At 43.1% G+C, this 22530-nt stretch overlaps 1 protein-coding gene and 1 long non-coding RNA gene across 2 annotated transcripts in view; both read left to right on the top strand.

The window, feature by feature from the left end:
* The window catches only part of LOC121404760, a 34359-nt gene extending 15296 nt beyond the window's left edge, over window positions 1-19063 (top strand). Inside the window, exon 2 of the long non-coding RNA XR_005968192.1 lies at window positions 17951-19063. This is a non-coding gene — a long non-coding RNA (uncharacterized LOC121404760). The remainder of the gene's footprint in view (window positions 1-17950) is intronic.
* A 34-nt stretch (window positions 19064-19097) lies between these two features.
* On the top strand, window positions 19098-22388 carry LOC111065713. Its single transcript, XM_022354080.2, has one exon. It carries the CDS (start codon window positions 19245-19247, stop codon window positions 21765-21767), a length of 2523 nt encoding a protein of 840 aa, XP_022209772.2. The 5' UTR covers window positions 19098-19244; the 3' UTR covers window positions 21768-22388.
* The last annotated feature ends 142 nt before the right edge of the window (window positions 22389-22530 follow it).

Raw genomic sequence — 22530 nt, 5'->3', positions numbered from 1 at the left:
CAAATGTGAATTTTGCGTGCCGGCTGCCTGCTTGCCTGCCACACATCAAATAATGGCTCCGACGGGAAATTAGTACACAAAAAGAGCAGGCCAGAAGGAGGATGAGGCGGCGGCGGAGGAGGAGGAGGAGGAGGCCTCTCGTCTAGTGGCTGCACGAGTATTTGAGTTCTTATGAGCGCGAAATACATTAAGCTGTCAATCTTCATTCAACACAAATACACACAGCGAAGAACCTCCGACACCGACCCCGACCCCCATCCCGATCCGATGGGAGCCAGAGAAAATATTTTGGTAGACCTCTCAATAGCTGGGAAGGAGCGGAGACTTCGTTGAGTGGCACTTTTTGAACTTTGACGTTGCTGAAGTTTCGCTTCAATTGATACGAGTTTTTGCCGATGGAAATACCGATGCCAATGCCAATGCCGATGTTGATACTGATGCCAACAGACACAGTCAGTCAGTCCGTCAGTCAGTCAGTCTGTCAGCCTGCCAAAGGGCCGCAAACAATTTCACTAATCGTTTTAAATGGAACCACTCAAGATGCCCTCACAGAGACGACAGGTAAATGCGAAATGGCAACTTCACAATTTGTCATTGACAAACATTGCGCGGTGGTGTAAAGAGGGGAAAACGGATCAGCCATGGGCCTGGTCTGCCCAGAATGAGTCAGTTGTTGAACATTAGCTGACATAACTTGAACCCTTGGCCTTGGACAAACAATTTCCCCAAGCAGGAGAACTCCGGTGACCTCCGAGGACCTCCGGAGACCTAGTTCATAATCAGAGTCCTTTATCCATTGATTTATGACCCGCAACCTTTGCTACTTTGGCCAACTTCTATTGTCATTTGAGAGTTTTATTCGAAGCCACCTTTTGACCTTCGTTACGTGTCACAGAAAATTGAGTTAGGTCCCAGAGCTTGAGCCAGCAGCGACTATAAAGATATTATTGCTTTTTCGCTCTATTGACACAACTATTTAGTGGAGACTTTGTTTATTGTCATATTTCAGTTGGAATTCTCATTTCGATTCTCGAGCCGCGCATAAAATGTTAATAAGTCAGGAGCAGGCCAAGACGCCTACTGCACACCCACACACACACCCACACCCATTGGCACTGCCACTGCCACTGCGGGCTGCATATTAAACTGTTATTTGCCTGTTTATTTTGCAGTTTGCCTGCCAGCCCACAATGTCAAGGACGCCGCCTGTTGTCGCTGCCATCCACTCGACGGGGGCTAATTTCATTGGGGCTTGAGAGGCAGGCAGCCAGGCAGGCAGGCGTGTTCGAGGACTCAGCCAGAAGGGTAAGCAATTGCAAACAATCCCCAATGGGATGGGTATGGGGATGGGATATCCCAGCAGGCCATAGGCCAATCACTGAATACCCTCCACGTGGCGGTGATTTGTAAGGAAAGGGCAAACCATTCTCATTCAATTATTATGGGAAATCACTTCGATGGTCTGTGTATAGCTTGAAAAAGGATAAAACTTCATTAGAGGTCTATTGACTACAACTATGTCCCTCTACCCTTTTGTTGGGTCCTTTTGTTGAATAAAAATAGAATGAAATGAGTTCCTTAAATTGAAGCTCGGTCAGTCGATGGTGCGGCCTGCACCAAAAGGGACTACAAAAGTCAACGAGACCCCAAAGTAATATACTCGTACAGAAATTGGCCAATAAATATGTAAATAACCTACCAGTCCATGTGGCAAAGGTAAAATAAACCTCCATATATGCATTCCAATATTCAGGTGAAGGAAAAAACTATTTCCCATTCAATTATTAACAGAAATCACGTAGGTTCCTGTATTCTTTGTGTGAAATAAAGTTAACTAAGTATTTTCCAGAGATACTTTTTCCTTTTGTTAGCTGAAACTGTGAACGAAATGAATTCCCAAAACTTGTGCCTCTGTTACGAATAATTTCAATTAAAGTTGAGCGCACGGGAATAAGCGCTAGAGGACTCAAGCAGATGGGTACATAAAAAGCAATTGCTTCGCAATAGTAATGAATATATTACGAGTATATGACAATAAAAGAACACACTGGCCTTGGGGCAGGGTAGGACACTCTTTTGTAGTCCTTTGTGTTCGGCCAGTGGAGATGGAGGAGAATACGTAATTGGCCCCAGGTACCAGGCACTGTCCACAGTTTGGCAATCATTCTTCAATTGTTACAAAAGAAAAGAATTTCATATGCAAAAAACAGCATTCCCAATGTCATTGAGTGGAGTGTGGAGTGCATCAACTATTTTATAAAGTTTTCGTGCATGCAAAGAAATTATTTACTATTTTCTATTATTATTCTCTAAATCAGTTTTAGCATTCTGCATTTTATTGAAAGAGTATTCGAGTGATTGTTAGGCTTAGCCATAGCAGCTGCTGACTTTGCCTGGCGCCCAAAAAATTTCAATCAGCTTTTGCCTCCCCCCCCACCACCACCAACACATGTTGGGTCTTGTGTGTCTGTGTGTATTATTTCCGAAAATCATAGTTATTTTCCAGGCACGTGCACACAGAGAGAGAGTGAGAGGGAGAGCAGGGCAGTGTGTGTGAGAGCGCAAGCGAAAAAGAATCCCCTGACCAGGCCAAGCTGCTGTCGAAATTTTATGAAATTCTCCTGACATCCGGAATCCCTAAAAGTTACATAAAGCCTCTGGTGTTGCTCTGCTCTGCTCCGGCCTGGCCTCATTGTTTCCACTGGAATTGCAACTTTTGATTAGCACTCTAGATGTAGTAATCAAGTTTTAGGCACACACTGGCCACGTCCTGCCATGGCCATGTGTGTTTTATGCAGAGCGGCTTACATAAACACACACTTTTGTATTGACTGATTGCCTGATTGATGGTTTCCTTTTATACTCTCGTACTATTATTATTTCCCTGCCACTCTCTGGGGATGCCGATGCCGATGCGACTGAGCACTTGAGCTTATTTATTGTCGTTCACTATTTATTGTTGAGTGGCTGCTTCAAGAGGCTTTGAACATTGGCCAAACATTGCAGCATTGAAGTTTTCCGCAAGCCCATTCTGCTCTACTCAAGTTGAGTTCAGGCGATTCTGTTGCTGTTGCCAGGCGGCTGAGATTGAGCATTGAGGAACTACTACAGCACAGAAGTACGTACTGTAAGTGCTCGTTGGCGATGTTTCAATTGGAGTGGGAAAGGTCGCACAGTTAATAAAAAGGTATTACACAGATAATTGCACCTTTCCAGACAGATTAGCTGGTAAACTCATGTCTGGGGTGCACAATATGCAAACTACATGCAAATGTCAGACCAAGCCTTTCTTTTTACTAGCTGTATTACATCATGTAGAAGCTGCTCTAGAATGTTCGATCATATTTTAATAGCTATAGTTAATCCAAGTCTAGCTTCTAGCATTTTCCTTCACAGGAAATAAGAGAATTAGAAGCTTTAGGTTTGCCTTGCAGTACATTTAATGGTGCAGCTATTTTCTATATCTTGCATTTAGATTACAGCTCAAAATAACTAAGCAAAGAAATCCACGCTGTAATCTCGTACTTATCTTTATGATGCTATTGTCTGAGGTCGATGAGTAACTTAACGTCTTATCAAAGGAATCTCCTCTGCACCCCCTGCAAGTGTCTGACACTCTCTGCTCTGCTGCTCCGCTACTCATAAATGTCCAATGCACAATTGCTTTTTACTTTGAAGTGCAATCTTTTTGCCCAGCTTGCACATTTTATGTGCGATTTCTCTGCCTCGCACCCTTGGTCCTCTGCCGTAGCGAACTGGATCTGCTAATGGCTCATATTTCCTAGCTGGACCCCCTGTTTATGATGATATATTAATGCGGCAGCCAAATGCTTGCCATGAGATGCCATAAAAATGAAGCCACTTGAAGCCACTTGCTCTGGCCATGGTCTCCTCTCTTTCAGAGCGCGTGTGAAGCTGTTAGGGGCATCCAGATTCAGCCATCAACCAAAGTGCTCCTCTCATATCCGCATGCTCTCTATGTATATGCGATATACATGCATGTGTGTACATATATTAAACGCTTGGTTATATGCTACTTAACACTTCTCTTCATTTACGCTGGAGAGCGAAAATTGTTTCTTTCCATAGCCATAAATTTTGATGGCTAAGCCATAAATCTTACAGTTTAATCCCGTATCTATATCCCTAGCCTCTTCGCACCAGCATGACATGGCATGGTCTGCATGGATTGTATGAATGGTCGAGTTCTAATTGCTTTTCCAATCAACAGAAACGACTCTGGCCAGAGTCAGAATATTGTGTGGACCGCACAGAGCATCAATAATATTTATTAAGGCAATGAAAAGTTGCTATGATTGATATGCAGACTATAAGATACTCCCTACTTGTAATTAGAGTGAAAACCCCATACAAAAGTTCCACATATTCTAAGCTATAATAGCTAAAACTTGTACTAAATAGTAGTCAGAGAAATAGAAAAAATATATTCAGAAGATTATAATGTACTTACCCTTTGGCAGATGACATACAATATACCCCTTCTGCTCCACGGGTAGCGGGTACAACAAAACGACTCATGCGTCAGTCGAGTGTCAACTTTTTTGAAATTGCTAATCATATGAGAGGCGCACACAGAGCCAGCTAAACAGCTGAACAGAGAACCCAGCAAGGAAGCAGCCAAATGACGTTATATGTTTGTTCGATAAACAAAATGTTGCGGCTATAGAGACGTTTTAGTACGTTCGCCTAAGCAAAGTACAAGTACACACACACACACACACACACAGAATATATAGCCAATATTAATTTTGTTGTTGTTGCCGTATATTTTGCTTTATGGTTAAGCCAACAAACTCACCCACATTTAGTTTATGGGAAAAATGAAGAGCGAGAGAGAGCGAGAAAATACTAGCTGAAAATATAGGTCATTCGTTGTGGGTTCTCAAAGCAGGTCTCTCACCCTGACATTTGAAATTTGAGAATTTAACTAAAAACTTGTAGATTTTCCCACGTGAATATTTCCGTTCACGGTGCAATTTTCCAATAAAGTCATTGAAAGAATTTTCCTTTTTCCCTGCTGCTGTTCTATTATATGATTTACACAGCCAAGAAGCGACGTCAAACTTTGGCTATTCTTAGCATTTGGTTTACAACAAATAAATAAATGAATACGCAAACGCATGGCACGGAACTTTTTTCTCTTAATACAAAATACAAAAATTACGCATACGCCGTGTGGTGCCGTGCGTCTGCTTATTAACTCAAGCTGTGCGTTGGCGATATTTCCTCTGCCTCTATGCCACAATTCAATCAGCGGTAGGGGAGACACACACACGCCCAGCCACTGCATGAGTATATGTGCGTTTCATTCATTAATAGAAATACAATTTGGTTTTTGTCTTTTGGCTGGCTGCCAAAAGTAAACGAAGCGAAACTCTACTCACGTTTTCAGGCACTTGCTATCAGTCAGAGAATGTCCGACCTTATCTCAGTCCCGTGGCCACTTTCTAATCATGGCCACTACTTATGTACCTTTCGCTTGTGACATGATTGAGGCTTTCTCCATGTCAGTGTTGGCCTCATCCATCACTCTCTCTCTCTCTCTCTCTCTCTGGTATTGGGCCTTTGACTCCCACTCGGATTCAGATTCAGATTCACATTCGGATACGGATGTCCAAGGTGCCCAGAGGCTGCGTAACAGACGAACTGTCCCTGGTTCTCCTTCATGTCATATCGATTGTCAGCCTGCCATGTGTCCTCTAACCACGAACATCTCCCCTTCCCCCCTCTTCGAATTGGACACGAAAAAGTGTCAGTTGACTGACGGAACTCGTGTTTGCAAAATTGTTCGATTATCTTGTCTGCGAATTGTTCTTTGTTTTTTTTTTTGTTCTTTTTCTTTTTGGTTTCGGCTTTCGCCTTTGGCTTAAAGGTGTTAACTTTATCAGCGTGCCCGACTGGCCTCCGGTCAGCAATTGTCTTTACTTTTTTGTCTGTTTACACTGCAAACACTTGTTCCGCGGAATTAAATGCCATTTGATATACCATTTTTTTTCCATCAACGTCTCTGCGGGTTCTTTGGCTGGCATTTCACCATTTTATATAATTTGTTTTTCATTGAAAAACATGAAATATAAATTCCTTTGGGTTATGCTGTGGCACGTACCATTTGGCGCAAAAAAAAAAAAAACAAAAACGAAAGGAAATTGAAAGAATAAATCAACGAAAACAAAGTTTTGAAGCAATCAAAGCGAATAATTCGGTTGAGTTCGTGTAATTGAAGATTTAAAGTCAGTTTTAGCTGTGGGTTGGGACAATTGCGTTTCAAACTCGATTTGTTTTGAAGATATTCGAAGAATTTGATTAAGTCGCAGAGGCTGCTTAATATTTGCGGCGTAATTTGAGTTCCTAATGGAGGAAATATTTGTAATTGATACTCTTGAATACTTTAACAATTTAGTAATAAATTCTATCTTTGTGTTTGCAAATACTGGGTGAGATTGATACAGAAAAATGGTCCGGTCCAAAACTTTGTTGTAAAACATCGAAGGGGCAATTTCTTCGGACTGTAAACTCAAGTAATTTTATTACAGTTTTCCTGTTGACTATTTTTATTACTACATATTTATATACCTATAGTATTTAATGGTATGCTATTATCTAAGACCTGATTTGGAATGTTATTCCCACTTTCTGAAATTTAAGGAACAAATTAATCTGAAAGATTCATTTTTAAACGCTTTAAAAAGCCAATTAATTTGTATTTTGCATAAATTATATAATAATTGCTTGGTAATTGGTTTATTTCTAATAAATTGCTCTTCATTATTTTTAAATATCGTTCTTATAGATATCAGCCTCAAAGAAAGTTTTCTATTATTTTGAATCAAATCTTGCACCTTTATTTACCTTTATTTAGATGCAATATCTTCTAGAGCTTGACATCCATTGACCCTTCCCCATCCCTCCCATTTATACGAATTGGCTGGCCACCTTTGTAACTGAATATTTAGCCCAGTTCATGACTTGCACTTCAATTTATGAGGTAATTTCCAGAGTAAATCTAATAACAGGTTCGGATGGAATGTCTACTTAGGTCCGCCTTTGTTAATATCCGGAGTGAGTAGCACCCATTAGAGACCATTGGCAAATTGCTGATTATGAATATTCAGTGGTACCAGTGGATCGGTATCGCCTTTAATTGGGCACTTTCCATGTGATCAGCTTCCAGTAACTTCGATGACAGCCGCAACCTACGTCAAGGGTCAAAGTTTGCCTCGTTATGGCAACTTTAATCAAACAGTTTAATTCGATTCTGTGCTGAATTCTGTGGCAGGCACTTTCCTATGGCGCTGTCACTGCTGCTGCTCATTTGAGTATAATATTTGTTGCCGTAGTTTTTTTTGCAACCTTGCAATTTTCTACACGATTGCATTTTATGACCGCAACAACAGCAATTACCCAAAGCCATGGCTGGTTGGACGTTGAACGGTCTGGGGAGTGGACAGAGGAGGTCGGTCTCCAAGTTGGCAACCTGAAGCCCAAGTGGCAACTACTCCGGTGCCGAATAGAACCCAGTTCATTGAACTCCCGACTTTCGTTAGAAACGTCATTCGATGGAAGCCGCAAACGATGATTATAATAACAATTGGCCAGCAATTAACTTTGTTTGCATTTGTTCGATTTTGGTTACTTTTTTACGTGGGATAATCACAAACTTTTAATTACATTTTTGTATTTTTCATTGTGGTCGTGCACACACACACACACATGTATATATCTGTGGCAACTAAATTTACTAACTTTGGCGCAACTATGCCACGAAACCAAAACTCTATAAATACCAACAGATTCAACTACACAAGCAACTTATTTCCAACAATATCTCTAACGACTTACAAGTTGAACGCAAAGTTGGTCTTTTTACTTATATTTTTTATGGACATTTATGGTTAACGCAATATTATTGAAGGGGAAGTGTTCACAAAATTTAAATTATAATATAAACTGCTTGACTAATGCACAGATTCTTAACCTTGATATGTTTGGAAAGGAATCTAAGCAGCAAAGAGCACAAGAACTATCTGACAAATTGATTTAACTTTAATTCAGCTTAAATATTGAGTAATTATTGAGAAAAAAGGTTTCGAGTTTTCGAGGTTTCGCGTATTAAGACAGGAATACTTCTTCGGTTCACACCTTTAGAAATCTATTTTTATCAAATATTTATGTTCATAGCAAAATTAATAAATTAAAGTGCTATAAAGCTGGAAGTATTCTACGCTATAGATAAATTATCACCTTTAAAATTAAAGAAAATTAAACGTTTCAAATGAAGTGAACTTTTCCTTCTGATTTCGATTCGCTACACTACCATTTACACGACTGTATGAACCTTCTCGAAAATCAATTACTCATCTGGTTTAAGTCTTGCCATTAACAGATCATTCAGCTTGAGATCTGTAACAAAATTTGTATGATTTCTGTGCAATTAGTGTTCATTAACAAAATGCAATTCATTCCCCATATTCAGATGACTTTTTAAAGACATACGCGAGTACATTGTAGCTTACTAAAGTTAAATGAAAATATAGCCGCCATCAGAGTTGTAAATAAAGTTGTTACTGCCGTGTGGAGTGAAGTGTTTCCATATAAATTACTCATCTGTTGCGATAGAGTGGACGAGAACTTGCCGTAGAGCATTGAACTGTTTATCTGGCTGGGACTTTTCTTTTACACAATTTCCATGCGAGAGACTCGACGGCCTTGAGCGTGGTGTGCCGGCTGGGGTTTTTTCCTCTTGCCCATTCAACACAGCTGCGGGAGGCAGGGCGGGCGGCTAGCAGGGAGACAATAATAGCTGAGGCAAGCCGCCAAGAGGTCGCACCAAGTGCAGTCTGAAGCAATTATAAAATAATAAAATAAAATAATACTTTTTTGGTTAAACTGTTTTACCAACCCGATTAAACTCTGTTTACACAAACGCACAGATATTTATTTATTCAGCGTTCATTCTGTTTTATGAAGTGCGCCAACAAAAGGCCTCCATTGTGGTCGACAGCTGGTGCGCTGCCCTACTGCTACTCGGAATCAAAGGAAAGGCAGGGGGTTGCTGGACGGCCTAGCGTGCCGCTTAACAATATTATTTAGGCCAATAAAACTAAACGGTTCGGTTAACCGAACACACTGGTACCCCCACTCGCACTCACACTGGCACTCGTAAATGTAAATGTAAATGGGTTTTAATTAAGAAAAACCCTCAACCTGGCCCATACTCAAGTGCAACAATTATGAATTTAATTAATGACTGCCCCAACCCACCACCATTCACGCCCACTAATTCGCACTCTTTGATAAGACGACACCTAACCGCAGGGGCGTTGATGATAAGAGTCGCATAGTAATCTCTGTCACATTCCACGCCAGACATTTGGGTCATTATATGTGGGCGGATCTAATGAAGGGCGGCTCCCTTAAGCGCACGGCCCAGCCCACACAGGTAGCAACCGAACAGAGTCTGGCAAATATTTACTCAAAGTTCAGTCTCCAGTCTCCACCCTTTCCCCAACCTTTATCGCTAGACTGATAAGTCGCAGGGCGCAGCACTTGATGGCTATCGCTGGTATGTTGAAAAAACCCATCAGCCAAACCTAATGCAGCAAGCCCCCAACTGAGAGCCATGATTCAAGGTGACTGGCAAGTGGAAAGTGACAAATATCTGGGTGTTTTGTGATCTCAATTGACGGCCATAAAGAACTTAATTGCTTTGCGGTGGAAATTCACCAGAGAACACAGACATGTGATAAACTTTATTCCAGTCAGGAGATTTTGTTTGCTTGGGCTATAATCAATCATAAAATATGCACTACAGATACAATAAAGAATTTATATATTCAGGAATAAAAGTAAACCATGCCAGGAAAGTAAAATTTCGTGCATGCAAAACAACATGATGAAATGAAATTGTCAGCCACATAACCGTAAATAGAATAGATACATGCTTGTCTGCTGCATGACACAAGCAAAAGATACAAGATACACGAGCGAGATAACAAACTGATAAGAGCTGTAAGAGATTCTTGGCAGCAGGCAAAAGTTTACAAGATTTTTTAAATTATCATACAAGAATAAAAAAATTTCTAGAAAATTTGGTTCTAAATTAAAGATAAGATTTGGGAACAATTTTTTGTTATTAATACAAAAATGTAAATTAAAATTAAAATTTATTTTCAAATTTGTGCACTTAGAGCAATATTTTTACCAGAGTTCGGATTTATTTATCTAAAGACTTTTATTGTCAACAGAGAGTTATCAAGTTATCAATTTTTCGTAATTTCATATCTAGAAATTCATTTTTTTTTTTGCTTGTGATAAGATATATAAATGAAAGATGTGCCCAGAAATTTCCCAGAAAGTAATGTTAATTTCTAAAAATTAGCTTTCTAAAAGCTGCGTTCGGCGCCAGCCGCATCCATCAATCAAATATATATAAAGTAATATGTACCTATCTGATTTATTGAAATTTGAATATGTTGACTCATCCGGCCACGTGCTAGATAGAAGCGGCAGGTTGAAGAACCCACCTTATCGGCGGCGTAGTGCAAAGACAAGGACGGATTTCGTTAGTTCCGCACATATCGATGGTATTGGGAATTTATAATTAACGCTCAATAACTCTTTTCGATCTCGACACATTTACGTGGAAATTTGAATTGTGAAATATTTAAAATGCTATTTGTTTTCAATGCGCCAAACTTGTCAATCATATTTCTAGGCCTGACATGGTCGTGGCTGGTCTTGGCTAAGGCCAAACAGACTCAAGGGAAACTATTTCCAACTGAATAGTGAATCCAAGATGTTTTCCCATAAATTATCAATGGGGCACAGTCTGTCGTATATTTTGCTTGTCCACTGGGAAAAAGGCCAAGCCAAGCGACGCACAATGTAGGCCTCATTCTTGATGGCTGACCTCGCCCTGGATAGTCACAGAATAGGAAAATAATTGGGTCACAATAAGATAAATAAAACTGCCAATTAGTCGGGAGCCGTCATCCATTAACCGGCTGTGTGTGTGTGTGACAAAGGCAAACCTCAAAACTCAATTTAAGTTCGAGCACCACTAAAATGTCAACAGCCAGGAGGAAAAAGGAGGACGAAACAGAGACAAGAGCTGGTCCGAAGTGTGTATGTAGCCCTGGGGCTCTCCTTCATATGACCCGAAAAAAAAACCACACTTTGACCCCACTTTCCCCGGCCCAGAGCGGCAGCCCCAGCCCCAGCCCCAGCCCCCTTTGTTGTACGAGTACGAGTATGTAGTTCCATTTTGATGAATTTGTCGCCTCTTGCCGCTTGGGTAATTTGAATCTGAAATTCGATGACAATGCTGCAAGTGCGTTGAACCCTCACGGCACTCGCATGGGCGGGTAGCCATAAATTGGAATTCGCAGAAAGCAAATTACCACATCGATCTGACAACGTCATGCAAATTAGCAAATGCATCCATATTATCATTCAAAATGCATTATATAATTATATTGTTAAACAAATGATTGACACAGAATTAATGAGTCTTTAAAGGTGTTTCCTTTAGGTTCTTTTATTTTTTTTTTTTGGGCAGAAATACACAAATGATAGGATTATAAATAAAACATATATGAATTGATGAAATGCCGGTATTATTTCCATGTGACAATGTGTTTTAATATAGCGCATTAAAAATTACTTTAAATATGGAATTAATACCACTGAAAACTATTATCAAAATCAAAAAAAGGAGAGGGCAGCCACTCGCTGCTTGTGTACAAATTGTTTCATTTTAAAATTGGGATAATTATATATATTATATATAATGTGAAAATAATATTGACAATTATATCAAATAAAGATGTAATTTTGTTGAACACAAAAAAGGGCGCCGATTAAAGCCAAACGCAAAATAATAATTAATTCTGAGAGATTGCTATCTGAGTCGTACACCTTTTGGAGATGCTGTTCCCATGCTGTAATTGAAACCAGCCTTTGAACAAGCTAACTAATTATGCTGTCGACTGGCAGAACTAGGTAATTGATTAGCTTAGTTAGTGCTCAGGCATCGTTGAGGGTCACCGATGGGAGGCTTGAGAGGTCAGCGAGAGAGAGAGAGTGGAATGGGTTGGTGGCTGTTCTCATTTCACTTTTGACAGGCACAGCAAATATTTCCAATCAACCAATACTGAGCGCAGCTCTATTGTCTGACAGAATGCATTGGCACGGCTGCTCTCCCTCTGCCCTAAAACTTTGAAGTTTTTAATTGAATTCAACGCAATTGGTATACCTCTGGTTGGTCTTTGTTCTATGTGCTTTGTAATCGATATGGATTTGGGTGGAAGAAGCTCTGATTGAGTTGAGCCACCGTTGATTTCAATTCAAGGTCAAGCTTAGCGAGGCATTTAAACCGTTACGCTGCGTAGTTATACACGCTGTTAGCCATGTTATTGTCTGGCTAAAGCTATTGAGAGACTCCCCCAACGCAGTCGAATCGAATTAACCGCACGCTACCACTTCTGATCGAAGCCACTCAGCAATTTCAGTGCATTTGCATGTTTAATTTCTGTGGACTTCAGTTGTACTTATTATGTATGCATAATATCAATTTTATTCCACTGCTGCTCGATAGGAAGAAAACGTCACACAGAATTGATGACAGCCAGACGGCCAGACGGCCAGACAGCGACGACAACAAACAGAGACAATGATGTTAATGTCGTGGCTGCGAGCCTGGCGGCAGCAGCAGCAGCAGCAGCGCCAGCCTATTGTTGTTCCAGAGAGTTAACGAGTTAATGGAAAAGTTTTCCACTAGAACTAATAGGGTGAGCGAAGAGAGAGAGAGTGAGTGAGTGAGTGAGTGAATGAGTGGGCCATAATGCCCATAAGCGCCTGCCTCGGAGCCTGTTTGCTTTGTAAGTTTTCCATTCTGGAAAACATGAACAGCAATTAAATCGTATTCTTCGTACATTTGCATTCCGTTAACCGCAAAAAGCCAAACCGCAATAACAATATATGTTCATGAGCAGTATAAATATTGTAACATGTACAAGTTTGTCTAGGAAAAGTTCGCAGCAACTGCAATTTGTTTTTTTTTTTTTTTTTTTTTTTACGTATGGAATGTTTATGAATCTGTGTGTTTGTAACAGAAAATTTATCATACTTATAGATACACTTATATTGATAGCATGGCACAGCAGAGGAGTAACCCCATGTCAGGGTGGTGGGTGATGCCAGCTGGAGCTGACAACAAAGTTACATCCCTCAGATAAAAAGTTGTGCCAATATTTGCCTTTCTGCTTTCGCCTTTGCCTTTGCGTTTGCTTGTTGCCTTTGCTTTTGCTGTTGGCGATGCCAATGGCACTGACTATACCGCATTTGATTCAATTATAAGCGGATAAAAGAAAAAAAAAAATAATGTTTATATATATTCCCCATATTCCCCGTGAGAGGAGAAAGTCTAAGCCCAAGGGTCAGAGCTAATTGAATGGGGTTTGTGGATGTGGAGTGGCCAAGCTGGGCTTACTCTCTGATTGTCTCTCTCGAATACGAATATGAGTAGGAGTAGGAGTACTGCCCGCAGTTTCCTTTCTGCGTAATCTTATCATGTAACGGAAACTGTCAATATTCCATTATTATTCAATAAATATGGGTATTAGCGGAAATGACACACATTTTGTCCAACCTGTCTCCTCGCTGCGAGTCATCCCCAGTTTGAGGGGTGTGGCCAACGTATAGCGTAGGGCTGTCAATTAACAGAAAATACCTAGGCTAAGGAAGGCATTAGGCACTAGGCATTATAAAAGTGTCTAATTATTTTGAGTTGGAGAACCAAGATGACTCTGACCAAGTGCCAAACCAATTAGCGCCTCTGACTGGGCCTATTGAAAATATATAGATGAAAAAAAAAATATAACTAATGGAATCGCTGCTATTGATTGTTGATCTTTGGGCGGATTGTGTAAGTTTTAGAAACGGAAGTGGCGGTACAGCCATCACTCAAGCAGCTTTTAGTGTGCAGAGTTATATAATAAAAGTGTTCAGGCCTAGAAGTGCCCACTCATTGGCAATCATTTCAACGCGCAAATATTCATTATGCCTGCATTACCATACTGCGCAGCTGTTATCAGGTCTTCAACTCGTCTTAAATCCCCCCCAGCTTTCGCCCAATCGGGCAATGCAATCAACTGACTCGATGAGGCCCATCATTATTACCCTGCGATTGATGAGCATTTAACCAGCCCAAGGACATGTGACATCATGATGATCAAAAGTACAAGTCCCTGGACTGAACTGAACTGGACGGGACGGGACGGGTCTGGACTGGACTGCACACCACGGTCGGACCATGGCGTTGTAAATTAATGACTCTGCTGCTTCAGTCAGGGCCTGTCCCTATCGCCGCAGTCTGCCCATTTTTGGACTTGCGGTGGAGTGGGGGTAGGGGAATGCACACGCCATAACCGTATGGACAAGTGCACAAAACGAAATTCACACCCATTTTGGAGTGGGTGTGGGGGTGGCTGTCGGCCCAGCAACAAATATGGGTTAAATATCATTTATATGAATTTTATTTATGGTCTTATGGGTCTTAAGTGCTTTAATTTTGCTGCTGATAAACTTATGTGTTTGGTCTTGGAGGGGACTGGGGATACCCTGGGTGCAGTCCATAAGTGAGTGCAAAAACTTTATTTAAATATTTTCAGATTCAAGCTTCGAAATGCATACAAAAACGAACGTTAAAAGTGACGTCACATTGCTTAAAAACAAGAGACAGAGAGAGAGAGAGAGAGACAGAGACAGAGAGAGAGACGAAAACCGGCTGGGGCTTACTCGTAGAGCTGCTTCACAACTTCTTTGTCCAGGCCAGGGAATCACGCTGATATAGATTTTTATTATTGTGTATCTCTGTGGCTGTTTTGCTGCTGTTATTCATGTTGTTCACATTGATCGAGTGATCAGTCCAGATCACGTGCCTGCTGGGGACTCACCGCCGTTTGACCGAAGACCCGACCAGCCTCTTTAGTTGGCCAGCGCACAACTTTCCGCCTGACATTAACATGTAAATTGTGTAGGCACTTTGTTCTCGGGTATTTTTTGCGCTTCACCCTGGGAGTGGCTTAAGGCGAAGAAGTTCTAACGATTCGTTTACTCATGCTGCAAAATTTATCTTATTAATGCCAGCGAATGTTGTGACTGTTTCATGCCAAGTCATGCAAATGTGCAAATTATTTGCCCGCCAGACTCGCCAGACACAGTGCCAACAGTCCAACAGTTACGAGGGCGGGCAGTTCAGCTACTAAGACTACGCCCTAGACAACGTACAGCCGGACAAATAGACAGAAGCCGGTATATTTATATCCCAGCCACCTCCAGACGGAGCCGCAAACACTTGTTCCGGCAAATCTCAATGCAATTGTCGCGATTAATAAAAAGCATATTTATACAACAAAAGGGCGTTGTATCTGATACTGGGATAGCTTGGATATATGTATGATACGTGCATATAGAAAACGGAGACACACCACTAATATCAAAAAGCCCAGATAAAGCCGGAAATGAGCATATTTTCGCGAGGAATATTTTTAAAGAAAATAGGCATTTTTTTGTACCTAAATCAGAACAAAAAAATTCATCAATTCAGCAACAACTCATACGTAGACTTTAGCTATGTTTTGAATTGTTTATGCAAGTAAATAAATAAAATTTTCGTAAGAATTTAAATAACAGATTTGCAGATTTCAGAAACTATAGGGAATGAATCAGCCGATGCTGTGCCTTGGCTCTATCCATTCTGCTTTGTAAATATATTTGGAAATTCTTTTTCCAATTAATGGCAGCATTCTCCCCCACTAATTAGAATACCCGCTGCAAGAGTATAATATATACAGAATAGCACGTTTCTGTGCGGCAAATCGACTTTGATCTCCCGAGTCTGAATATATATGTATGCATATACTTATAGGCATATTCTTCCCCATGAATTTAATAAAATTCTAAGAATTTTAGATTCTGCACGCGAGCGGAAGCTCCAATTTGAGAACAAAGTAAATTCAAAACTGCGTTTTGCCTCTGTACGAGTATGCCTTAACAATCAGTGTTTGTATTGTATTATCAACACTTGCACTCATATTTGATCAAGTGCAAATTGCCTTTTGTGTTCAACTATCAATAAATAATCGAAATATTTCAATGCACTGCCTTCAATATAACTGATAAGAGTTTTCAGACTCAAGTAAAGAATATCATATCACCACGATGATGGCATTTTTTTTTTCTACTTGGATGATGAGGCGTTGAAACGAGCGTTAAATTCACACCCCTAAAGTGCCGCTAAAAGATCGCTCTCACACTTTAAAGTGCCGTAGATAATAGATACACGTATCTTTCACTGAACCCAATGCAAATACGAATTAGTTAGGCAGGCACCTTATTGACACAACATCACACGCGATGGATGGATGGATGGATAGATGATTGGTTGGTTTCTAGGGGGTGTGGGCTTCAACATATGACTGATCGATGGCTGACGGACACTGATCGAACTCTCAGTTGACTGATAACACTCAAATTAGTGGGCGGAGGTTTTCGTTTTGAACTTTTCAGCTGTGGCAGGGTATCAGATTGGGTTAAGATTTATTTTTTAAATATATTAAAACTTATTTACAATCAACTATTTCCTTGATGTTGAACATTTAACCCTGATGATATTCTATTAGTCAACAAAAAATATGAATTATATACCATAATTATCGTAGAGATATACATAATTGTAATAATTCAGCCCTGACTTGATTCTGAGTAAAATCAGCAATTAATTGCACCATCTTTATTGGCCATCCTTCATTGGCATCTTCTGGCATTTTCACGACTCATTTGTGGACACGCCGGCTATTTATAAAAATATATACCTATATGTATCTCCTACGAGAGTGTAAGTAGGGCATGCAATCGCCGCTCAGGCCTGACACCGAAATGAACAGAAAAAAAAGTCGCCCAAGATGAAAACGATTTCTGTTGATTTTTCACAGTCGTTGGTCGCGTGTTCAATGATGTGATGTGCTGGTGGTTAATTCTGACGCTGATCGGCATAAAGATGGGACTCGTGTGCGTTCCATAGAGCGTTTTGGATGATCTCGAGTAGAGGCAATTGGCTAAATGGCTTCGAGTGTTTGTATCTCTGGCTACTGCGTCAGATACTTTATGACGATGAGCTCATTGGAGACATGTTGTAAGCGGCTGATCGGCGGTCGATGGCCGAGGGCCGAGCGCCAAGGGGTATAATGCGTAGTTGGTAAACAACTAGTTTTTGTTTTCCATGTCAACTGAACTGAAGTCCATCTCACACAGAGAGAGAGACACTTCTGGCTGCTTCCTTGCCCTTGTGAAATATTTCTTCCTTATCATGCAGTCGATAAGAAATGTAGTCATAGCAGACGCGTGCCATTTTTAAATATATAAGCCAAGCTACACCGCGTCTGACTCATTGTGGGTTGGAAACACAGGGAAGACACGTCTAGAGTCTAGAGACTATTGGATACCATTTCATTAAATGGAATATTTAAATATTGGATGGATATTAATTTGGGAATTAATTCTGGCAGAAATATTTGGCAGGCAATATTATTTATTTATTTATAGTGAGTTGAAGCTCGAGTACCATAATACCCTTGTGCTCTACGACTACAGGGTACACTCGTAAAAGCGGTTTGGGCACCAGACAGCCAGCCTCTTCTCTCTTTCTCTCTTCTCTCCACGCGAATATCTGCTGTCTCATGTTGGTCCAGTTTGTATTTGCTTTTAATTTCACAATCAAAACAGAAATAATAATAATAGCATAGTCCCCACAATCACAGCCTTATCGCTTACATATCTCACCCTCTCACTCTCTCTCTCTCTCTCTTTCTCTTTATGTATATCTCTCATTCACACTCACACTCTCCATCTCTCTCTCTTTCTCTTGCAGTGAGAATTTCATCAGCTGGCAGAAGGAGAAGAAACGCGAAACAATAAGTGTTGTGTCGTTGTTTATTTGCACAGCGGTCGGCCCAATAAAAATGCAATTTTTATGGTTAGGAAAATAGAGCGTGGCCACCCCACCACTGCTGCTGCCACTGCTGCTGCAGCACTGCACTGGATGTTGCAGAGAGAACACCCAACCACCCAACCACCCCCTACCGCAACGTAGCCAACTACCGCTCCAGTAGCATCGAGCTCTGATGTAATACAGAGCAAAAGTGAAGCGGCAATTGCCATTGCAACAAAGAAAAAAGAGATTATACAATTTGTATTGCCGGGCATCGTGAACTAGGACAGAAGCGGCAGCAAAAGTAGCAGCAAGAGCCACAAACGGAGGCAGAGACTCTGTGATAAAGACCGGCTGGCAACAGGCTGGCAACGCACACAGACAGACAGCAGGAGGCGGGCAGAGGAACAACTTGCAGCAGCATTCAAAGTCGGAGCGTGGGAATTGCAAATCACAGTTAGGCAGCCACAACGCTCTCGCTTGCTCTCACAGCGCTCACCGCTCTCACAGCGCTCGCCATACCCTTCCATAAAATATACCCTGTTGTGGGGGGCCTTCCGCTCTCTCCCAGTCTCCCAGTCGGCCAGTCTCGCTTCGCGTATATTTGGGGGCGCTTCGGCAGCCCCACACGACAGTTGTGCTTGGAACGCTTCGCAGTGAAGATCGTGCTCGATCGGTGCGCGCCCTACACCGCGAGAAATAAATCACTTAAAACACACAAACCGAAACCACATATTGGCAGTGGGAATATCGTATTATTTTGTTGAACACGACGACGACGACGACGACGAACTTCGCGTGTAAATTAGCAAGCGTTCGCAAGAAACAAGAAACAAAAAAAAATCCGTACCGCGGCACGGCAAACATTTTCAACCAAAAAAACAACAAAAGTACGAAAAGTTTTGTTGTCGGGAAAAGATACAACAGAAATACAACAGAAATTGGCTGAAAGTTTGTGAAAAAAAAGATACCAGAAAAGAAACGTTAAAAGCGAGTGAAATTTGTGTCATAAGCAAAGCCAAACACACATAAGCGCAAAGCCGAAACCAAAACCAAAACAAAACAGCAACAGCAAAAAAAAGCTAACCAAAATAAAACCAAACAAAAGAAAACAAAACAAAAATTAATATCGAAAAATTAAATTCGAAATCAGACAGACAGAGTGACTGTCGAACTGTAAAGTGATGTGCGTGCAACCATCTGCCGGGAAACTCCAACAGAAATAGCCACAAGAATGGCCATAGATTTTCTCATTTTGGCCCTGCTGCTCGTCTCGTTCCTCATCAACCTATTGGCGCTGTGCGCGTTCTGGATCACGCCCGGACTCCGCACCACAGCCAATCGTTTCACCATCAATCTGCTGGCCATCAATCTGATCGGCTGCTGCATTCTCGCGCCCACACTCTTTCTGGGCGGCGTCAGGAGCCTCAACGAGGCTCAGTCCGGCAGTCCCGCAGCGGAGAGCATCGAGTTCTACTCGAAGCCGGGCAACCATCAGGTTACCATCCGACGCCAAGGCCAGGTGGTCGAGCAGGACGGCATCGTGGTGCGGCGAAACGTCACAGATGGCGACACCATCGAGACCATCTTCAAGTGCAATGCCACCTACTGCCAGGAGCTGACCATCGACGAGCGGGGCGATGGCGGCATCGTCATCACGGAGACGGAAACCCACGGGGATAACCTCAGCGCCTTTGCCAGCACACCCAGTCCGGCGCCCACACCGGCGCTGGTGCTGCCGCCTGTAGAGATGCGCTGCTGGTCCATCGACATGACGGCCGCCCTGGGCGCCCTCGCTGTGCTCCTCGTGGTGGGAGACACGTGGTGTGCAGTCACCGATCCCCTGCGCTACCACAGCCGCATTTCGGGCGTGAAGACATGGGTCTTCATCGCCCTCACCTGGGTCATTGGCATACTCTTTGGGGCGCTGTCCGCCTTCCGGGTGCTCGACTTTGAGGCGGACACACTGCTGAGCCGGCAGCGGCGTCTGGCGGCCACCTTCTTCCACATCACCAGCTCCAACAGCATCTTCGGTGTGATCTACGCCTGCGTGTACTTCATCGTGATTATCCTGCTGCCCTTTGGCTTCGTTTGCGGCATGTACTGGCGCATCTTCAGCGAGGCACGCGGCAACGGACTGCGGATGCGGCAGAACGGATCCTCGCCGCTGCTGCAGAGCGCCCTCAATCTGACGGGAGCCCACCAGGCAGCACAGACCAACAGCCAGTATGCCAACAGCCTGTGCGTGCACCGGCATTCCATCTCCTCGGCCAGCTCCCATGGCGGCTGCAGCGGCGGTGGAGGCAGCGCCAGTGTGGGCGGTCTTCAGATGCAAATCGATCAGCGCCAGCAGCGCAGCTCACCCAGCTGCCTGCGCCGCGACTCGGCGGCCAAGGTGCTCCTGCCGACCATTTCCGATGACGGAGGCTCGGACGCCGATGCGGACAGCAACGTTGGCATCCAGCTAATGCCCGTGCCGGAGCAGACGCTGGCCGATCGCAACCAGAACATTCTGCTCACCCTCCAGACAGCCAGCGGCGAGATCAAGCGGAACTATTCGGCCCGCCAGCTGCCGCTGCTGGGCACCTCCTCGCAGGATCTGCGCGAGACGAACCGGCTGCAGGGCATCCGCCAGGTGCACAGCTCCCCCAATCTGCACAAGTACACGGAACTGCGCCAGGACTCGCTGAGCGACGAGTGTGGATCGCCGCATCTGCTGGGGCACGCACAGCTCCAGCAGCAGCAGTCGATCCAGCAGCATCACCAGCAGCAGCAGCAGCAGCACCAGCACCAGCAGAGCCTGCAGAATCCACAGCAGCACCACCCGCACTTTAGCTCGCCCCGCCACCAGCAGCTGCAACATCAGCACCAGCTGCATGGCAGCTTGGGCGGACCCTCGGGCCACGCCCTCCAGATACCCGCCATCCACGCCTCGCCCAAGGCCCTCAGCTACATGAGCTCGCTGCGTCACCGACTGAGCAATGCCAGCTCGCTGTTCAAGTACCGCGAGGAGTCGCGTGCCGCCCGCATCAGCATCCTGGTGGTGATCATGTTCGTGGTCTCCTACCTGCCCTTTGGGCTGCTGGTGCTGCTGCAGGCACGCCTCTCGGCGGCCAACTTTGGGGGCTCCTCGCAGCTGGCCATCTTCATGATACTGCTGGCCAACCTCAGTTCGCCCTTCATCTTCGCCTACCGCAACAAGCGGGTGCGCCGCGGAGTCAAGCGGCTCTTTGGCCTGGACTCGTCGAGCTCCCTGCAGCGCCACTGCAGCAGCAGCATCAAGACCAATGGCACTGGTGGGGGCGGAATCGTGGCCGGACCCCATGCCGCCCAGTTGCAGCGAAACAGCAGCAAACTCTCCCAGTACAGTAGCAACAGTTGTCGCTATCTGACGCCCCAGAGCTCCCTCGTCAGCCAGTGCCAGCCCGCAGCGGTCCACACAACGCTGACGCTGCGGCCCAACAGCAGCTGCAGCACCATCATCAACTTTGGGGCGACAACACGAGGATCGGCAGAGTCCGAGGACCTGCCCTCGCCGCCAGCGACTACGGCTCCAGCCCCACCACCACCACCACCACCGTCGCAGACAAGGCAAATGCGCCCCAAACTGCAGCGCGGCATCACCATTGTGGAGCACATCTCACTGAGTCCGCCAACGCCGCGTAAGTACCAGGCGCGCCATGGCCGCCTCTTCGAGATGTTCTTTCGCGGCTCCAAGAAGCTGCAGTCCAACTGTGGCATGCCCACAGAGGTCTAAGGGAGGTCGGTCTGCCCGCGGAGAACGGAGAACGGAGTACACTCACTTGCTGAAGAATTCTAAAAACAGTATTCGTAATTTGTAAGTTACCAATTAGCAAAGACAACAAAAAGTGTTTGACTTTGAATTTGTAAGCCGAAAAAATGCTGTCCTAGAAGCTTCTCATGCCAAAAAAAAAACAAGAAAAACAAAAGGAAAGAAAGAAGGAAAGAAAGAAAAACGATATATGCGAGTGCTTGTCAAACTGTTCAAACAGTTTGATGTGCATACAAAAAAAAACAAAGAATAACAAAAAATAAGCGTAAAAAACAAAAGTACCTTTAAAAAGAAAAAGTTTAACAAAACAATATAGAAACATCTGTGTACAAGTCAAATTAAATGAAATTCGTATAAGAAATTATCAAACTGTAAACTGGAACCAAGCCAAGGATAGGAATCAATGTACCTAAGTATCATATGAACATTTAATGTTTTTACTCAAACACAAAACCCAAAACACAAATCGAAAAACCAATCGAGAAAATATAGCAAAGACAGCACAGTTTTAAACCAGTCACACACGAAAGCTCCAGCTAATTTATTATTTATATTAACTTTATACTAGAACTATTATTATTATTATTAATATTATTAGAGAGATCTGTGTAAATATTTATTAGACAAACAAACAAAACAAACAAACAAACACGAAAAGCTTTAACTCCAAAACATTCTGGCTAAGAGAAACGAGAAACGAGAAACGCTAAACATTCAATTATAAGTT

The sequence above is a fragment of the Drosophila obscura genome, unplaced genomic scaffold (assembly GCF_018151105.1).
Source record: "Drosophila obscura isolate BZ-5 IFL unplaced genomic scaffold, ASM1815110v1 contig_4, whole genome shotgun sequence".
NCBI lineage: Eukaryota > Metazoa > Arthropoda > Insecta > Diptera > Drosophilidae > Drosophila > Drosophila obscura.
Note: the sequence above shows the minus strand (reverse complement) of the source record. Positions and strands in the feature narration are given on the sequence as shown.

Excerpts from the sequence above, each read along its gene's own strand:
- LOC111065713 (XM_022354080.2), top strand. The coding sequence starts at position 19,245 with ATGGCCATAGATTTTCTCATTTTGGCCCTGCTGCTCGTCTCGTTCCTC.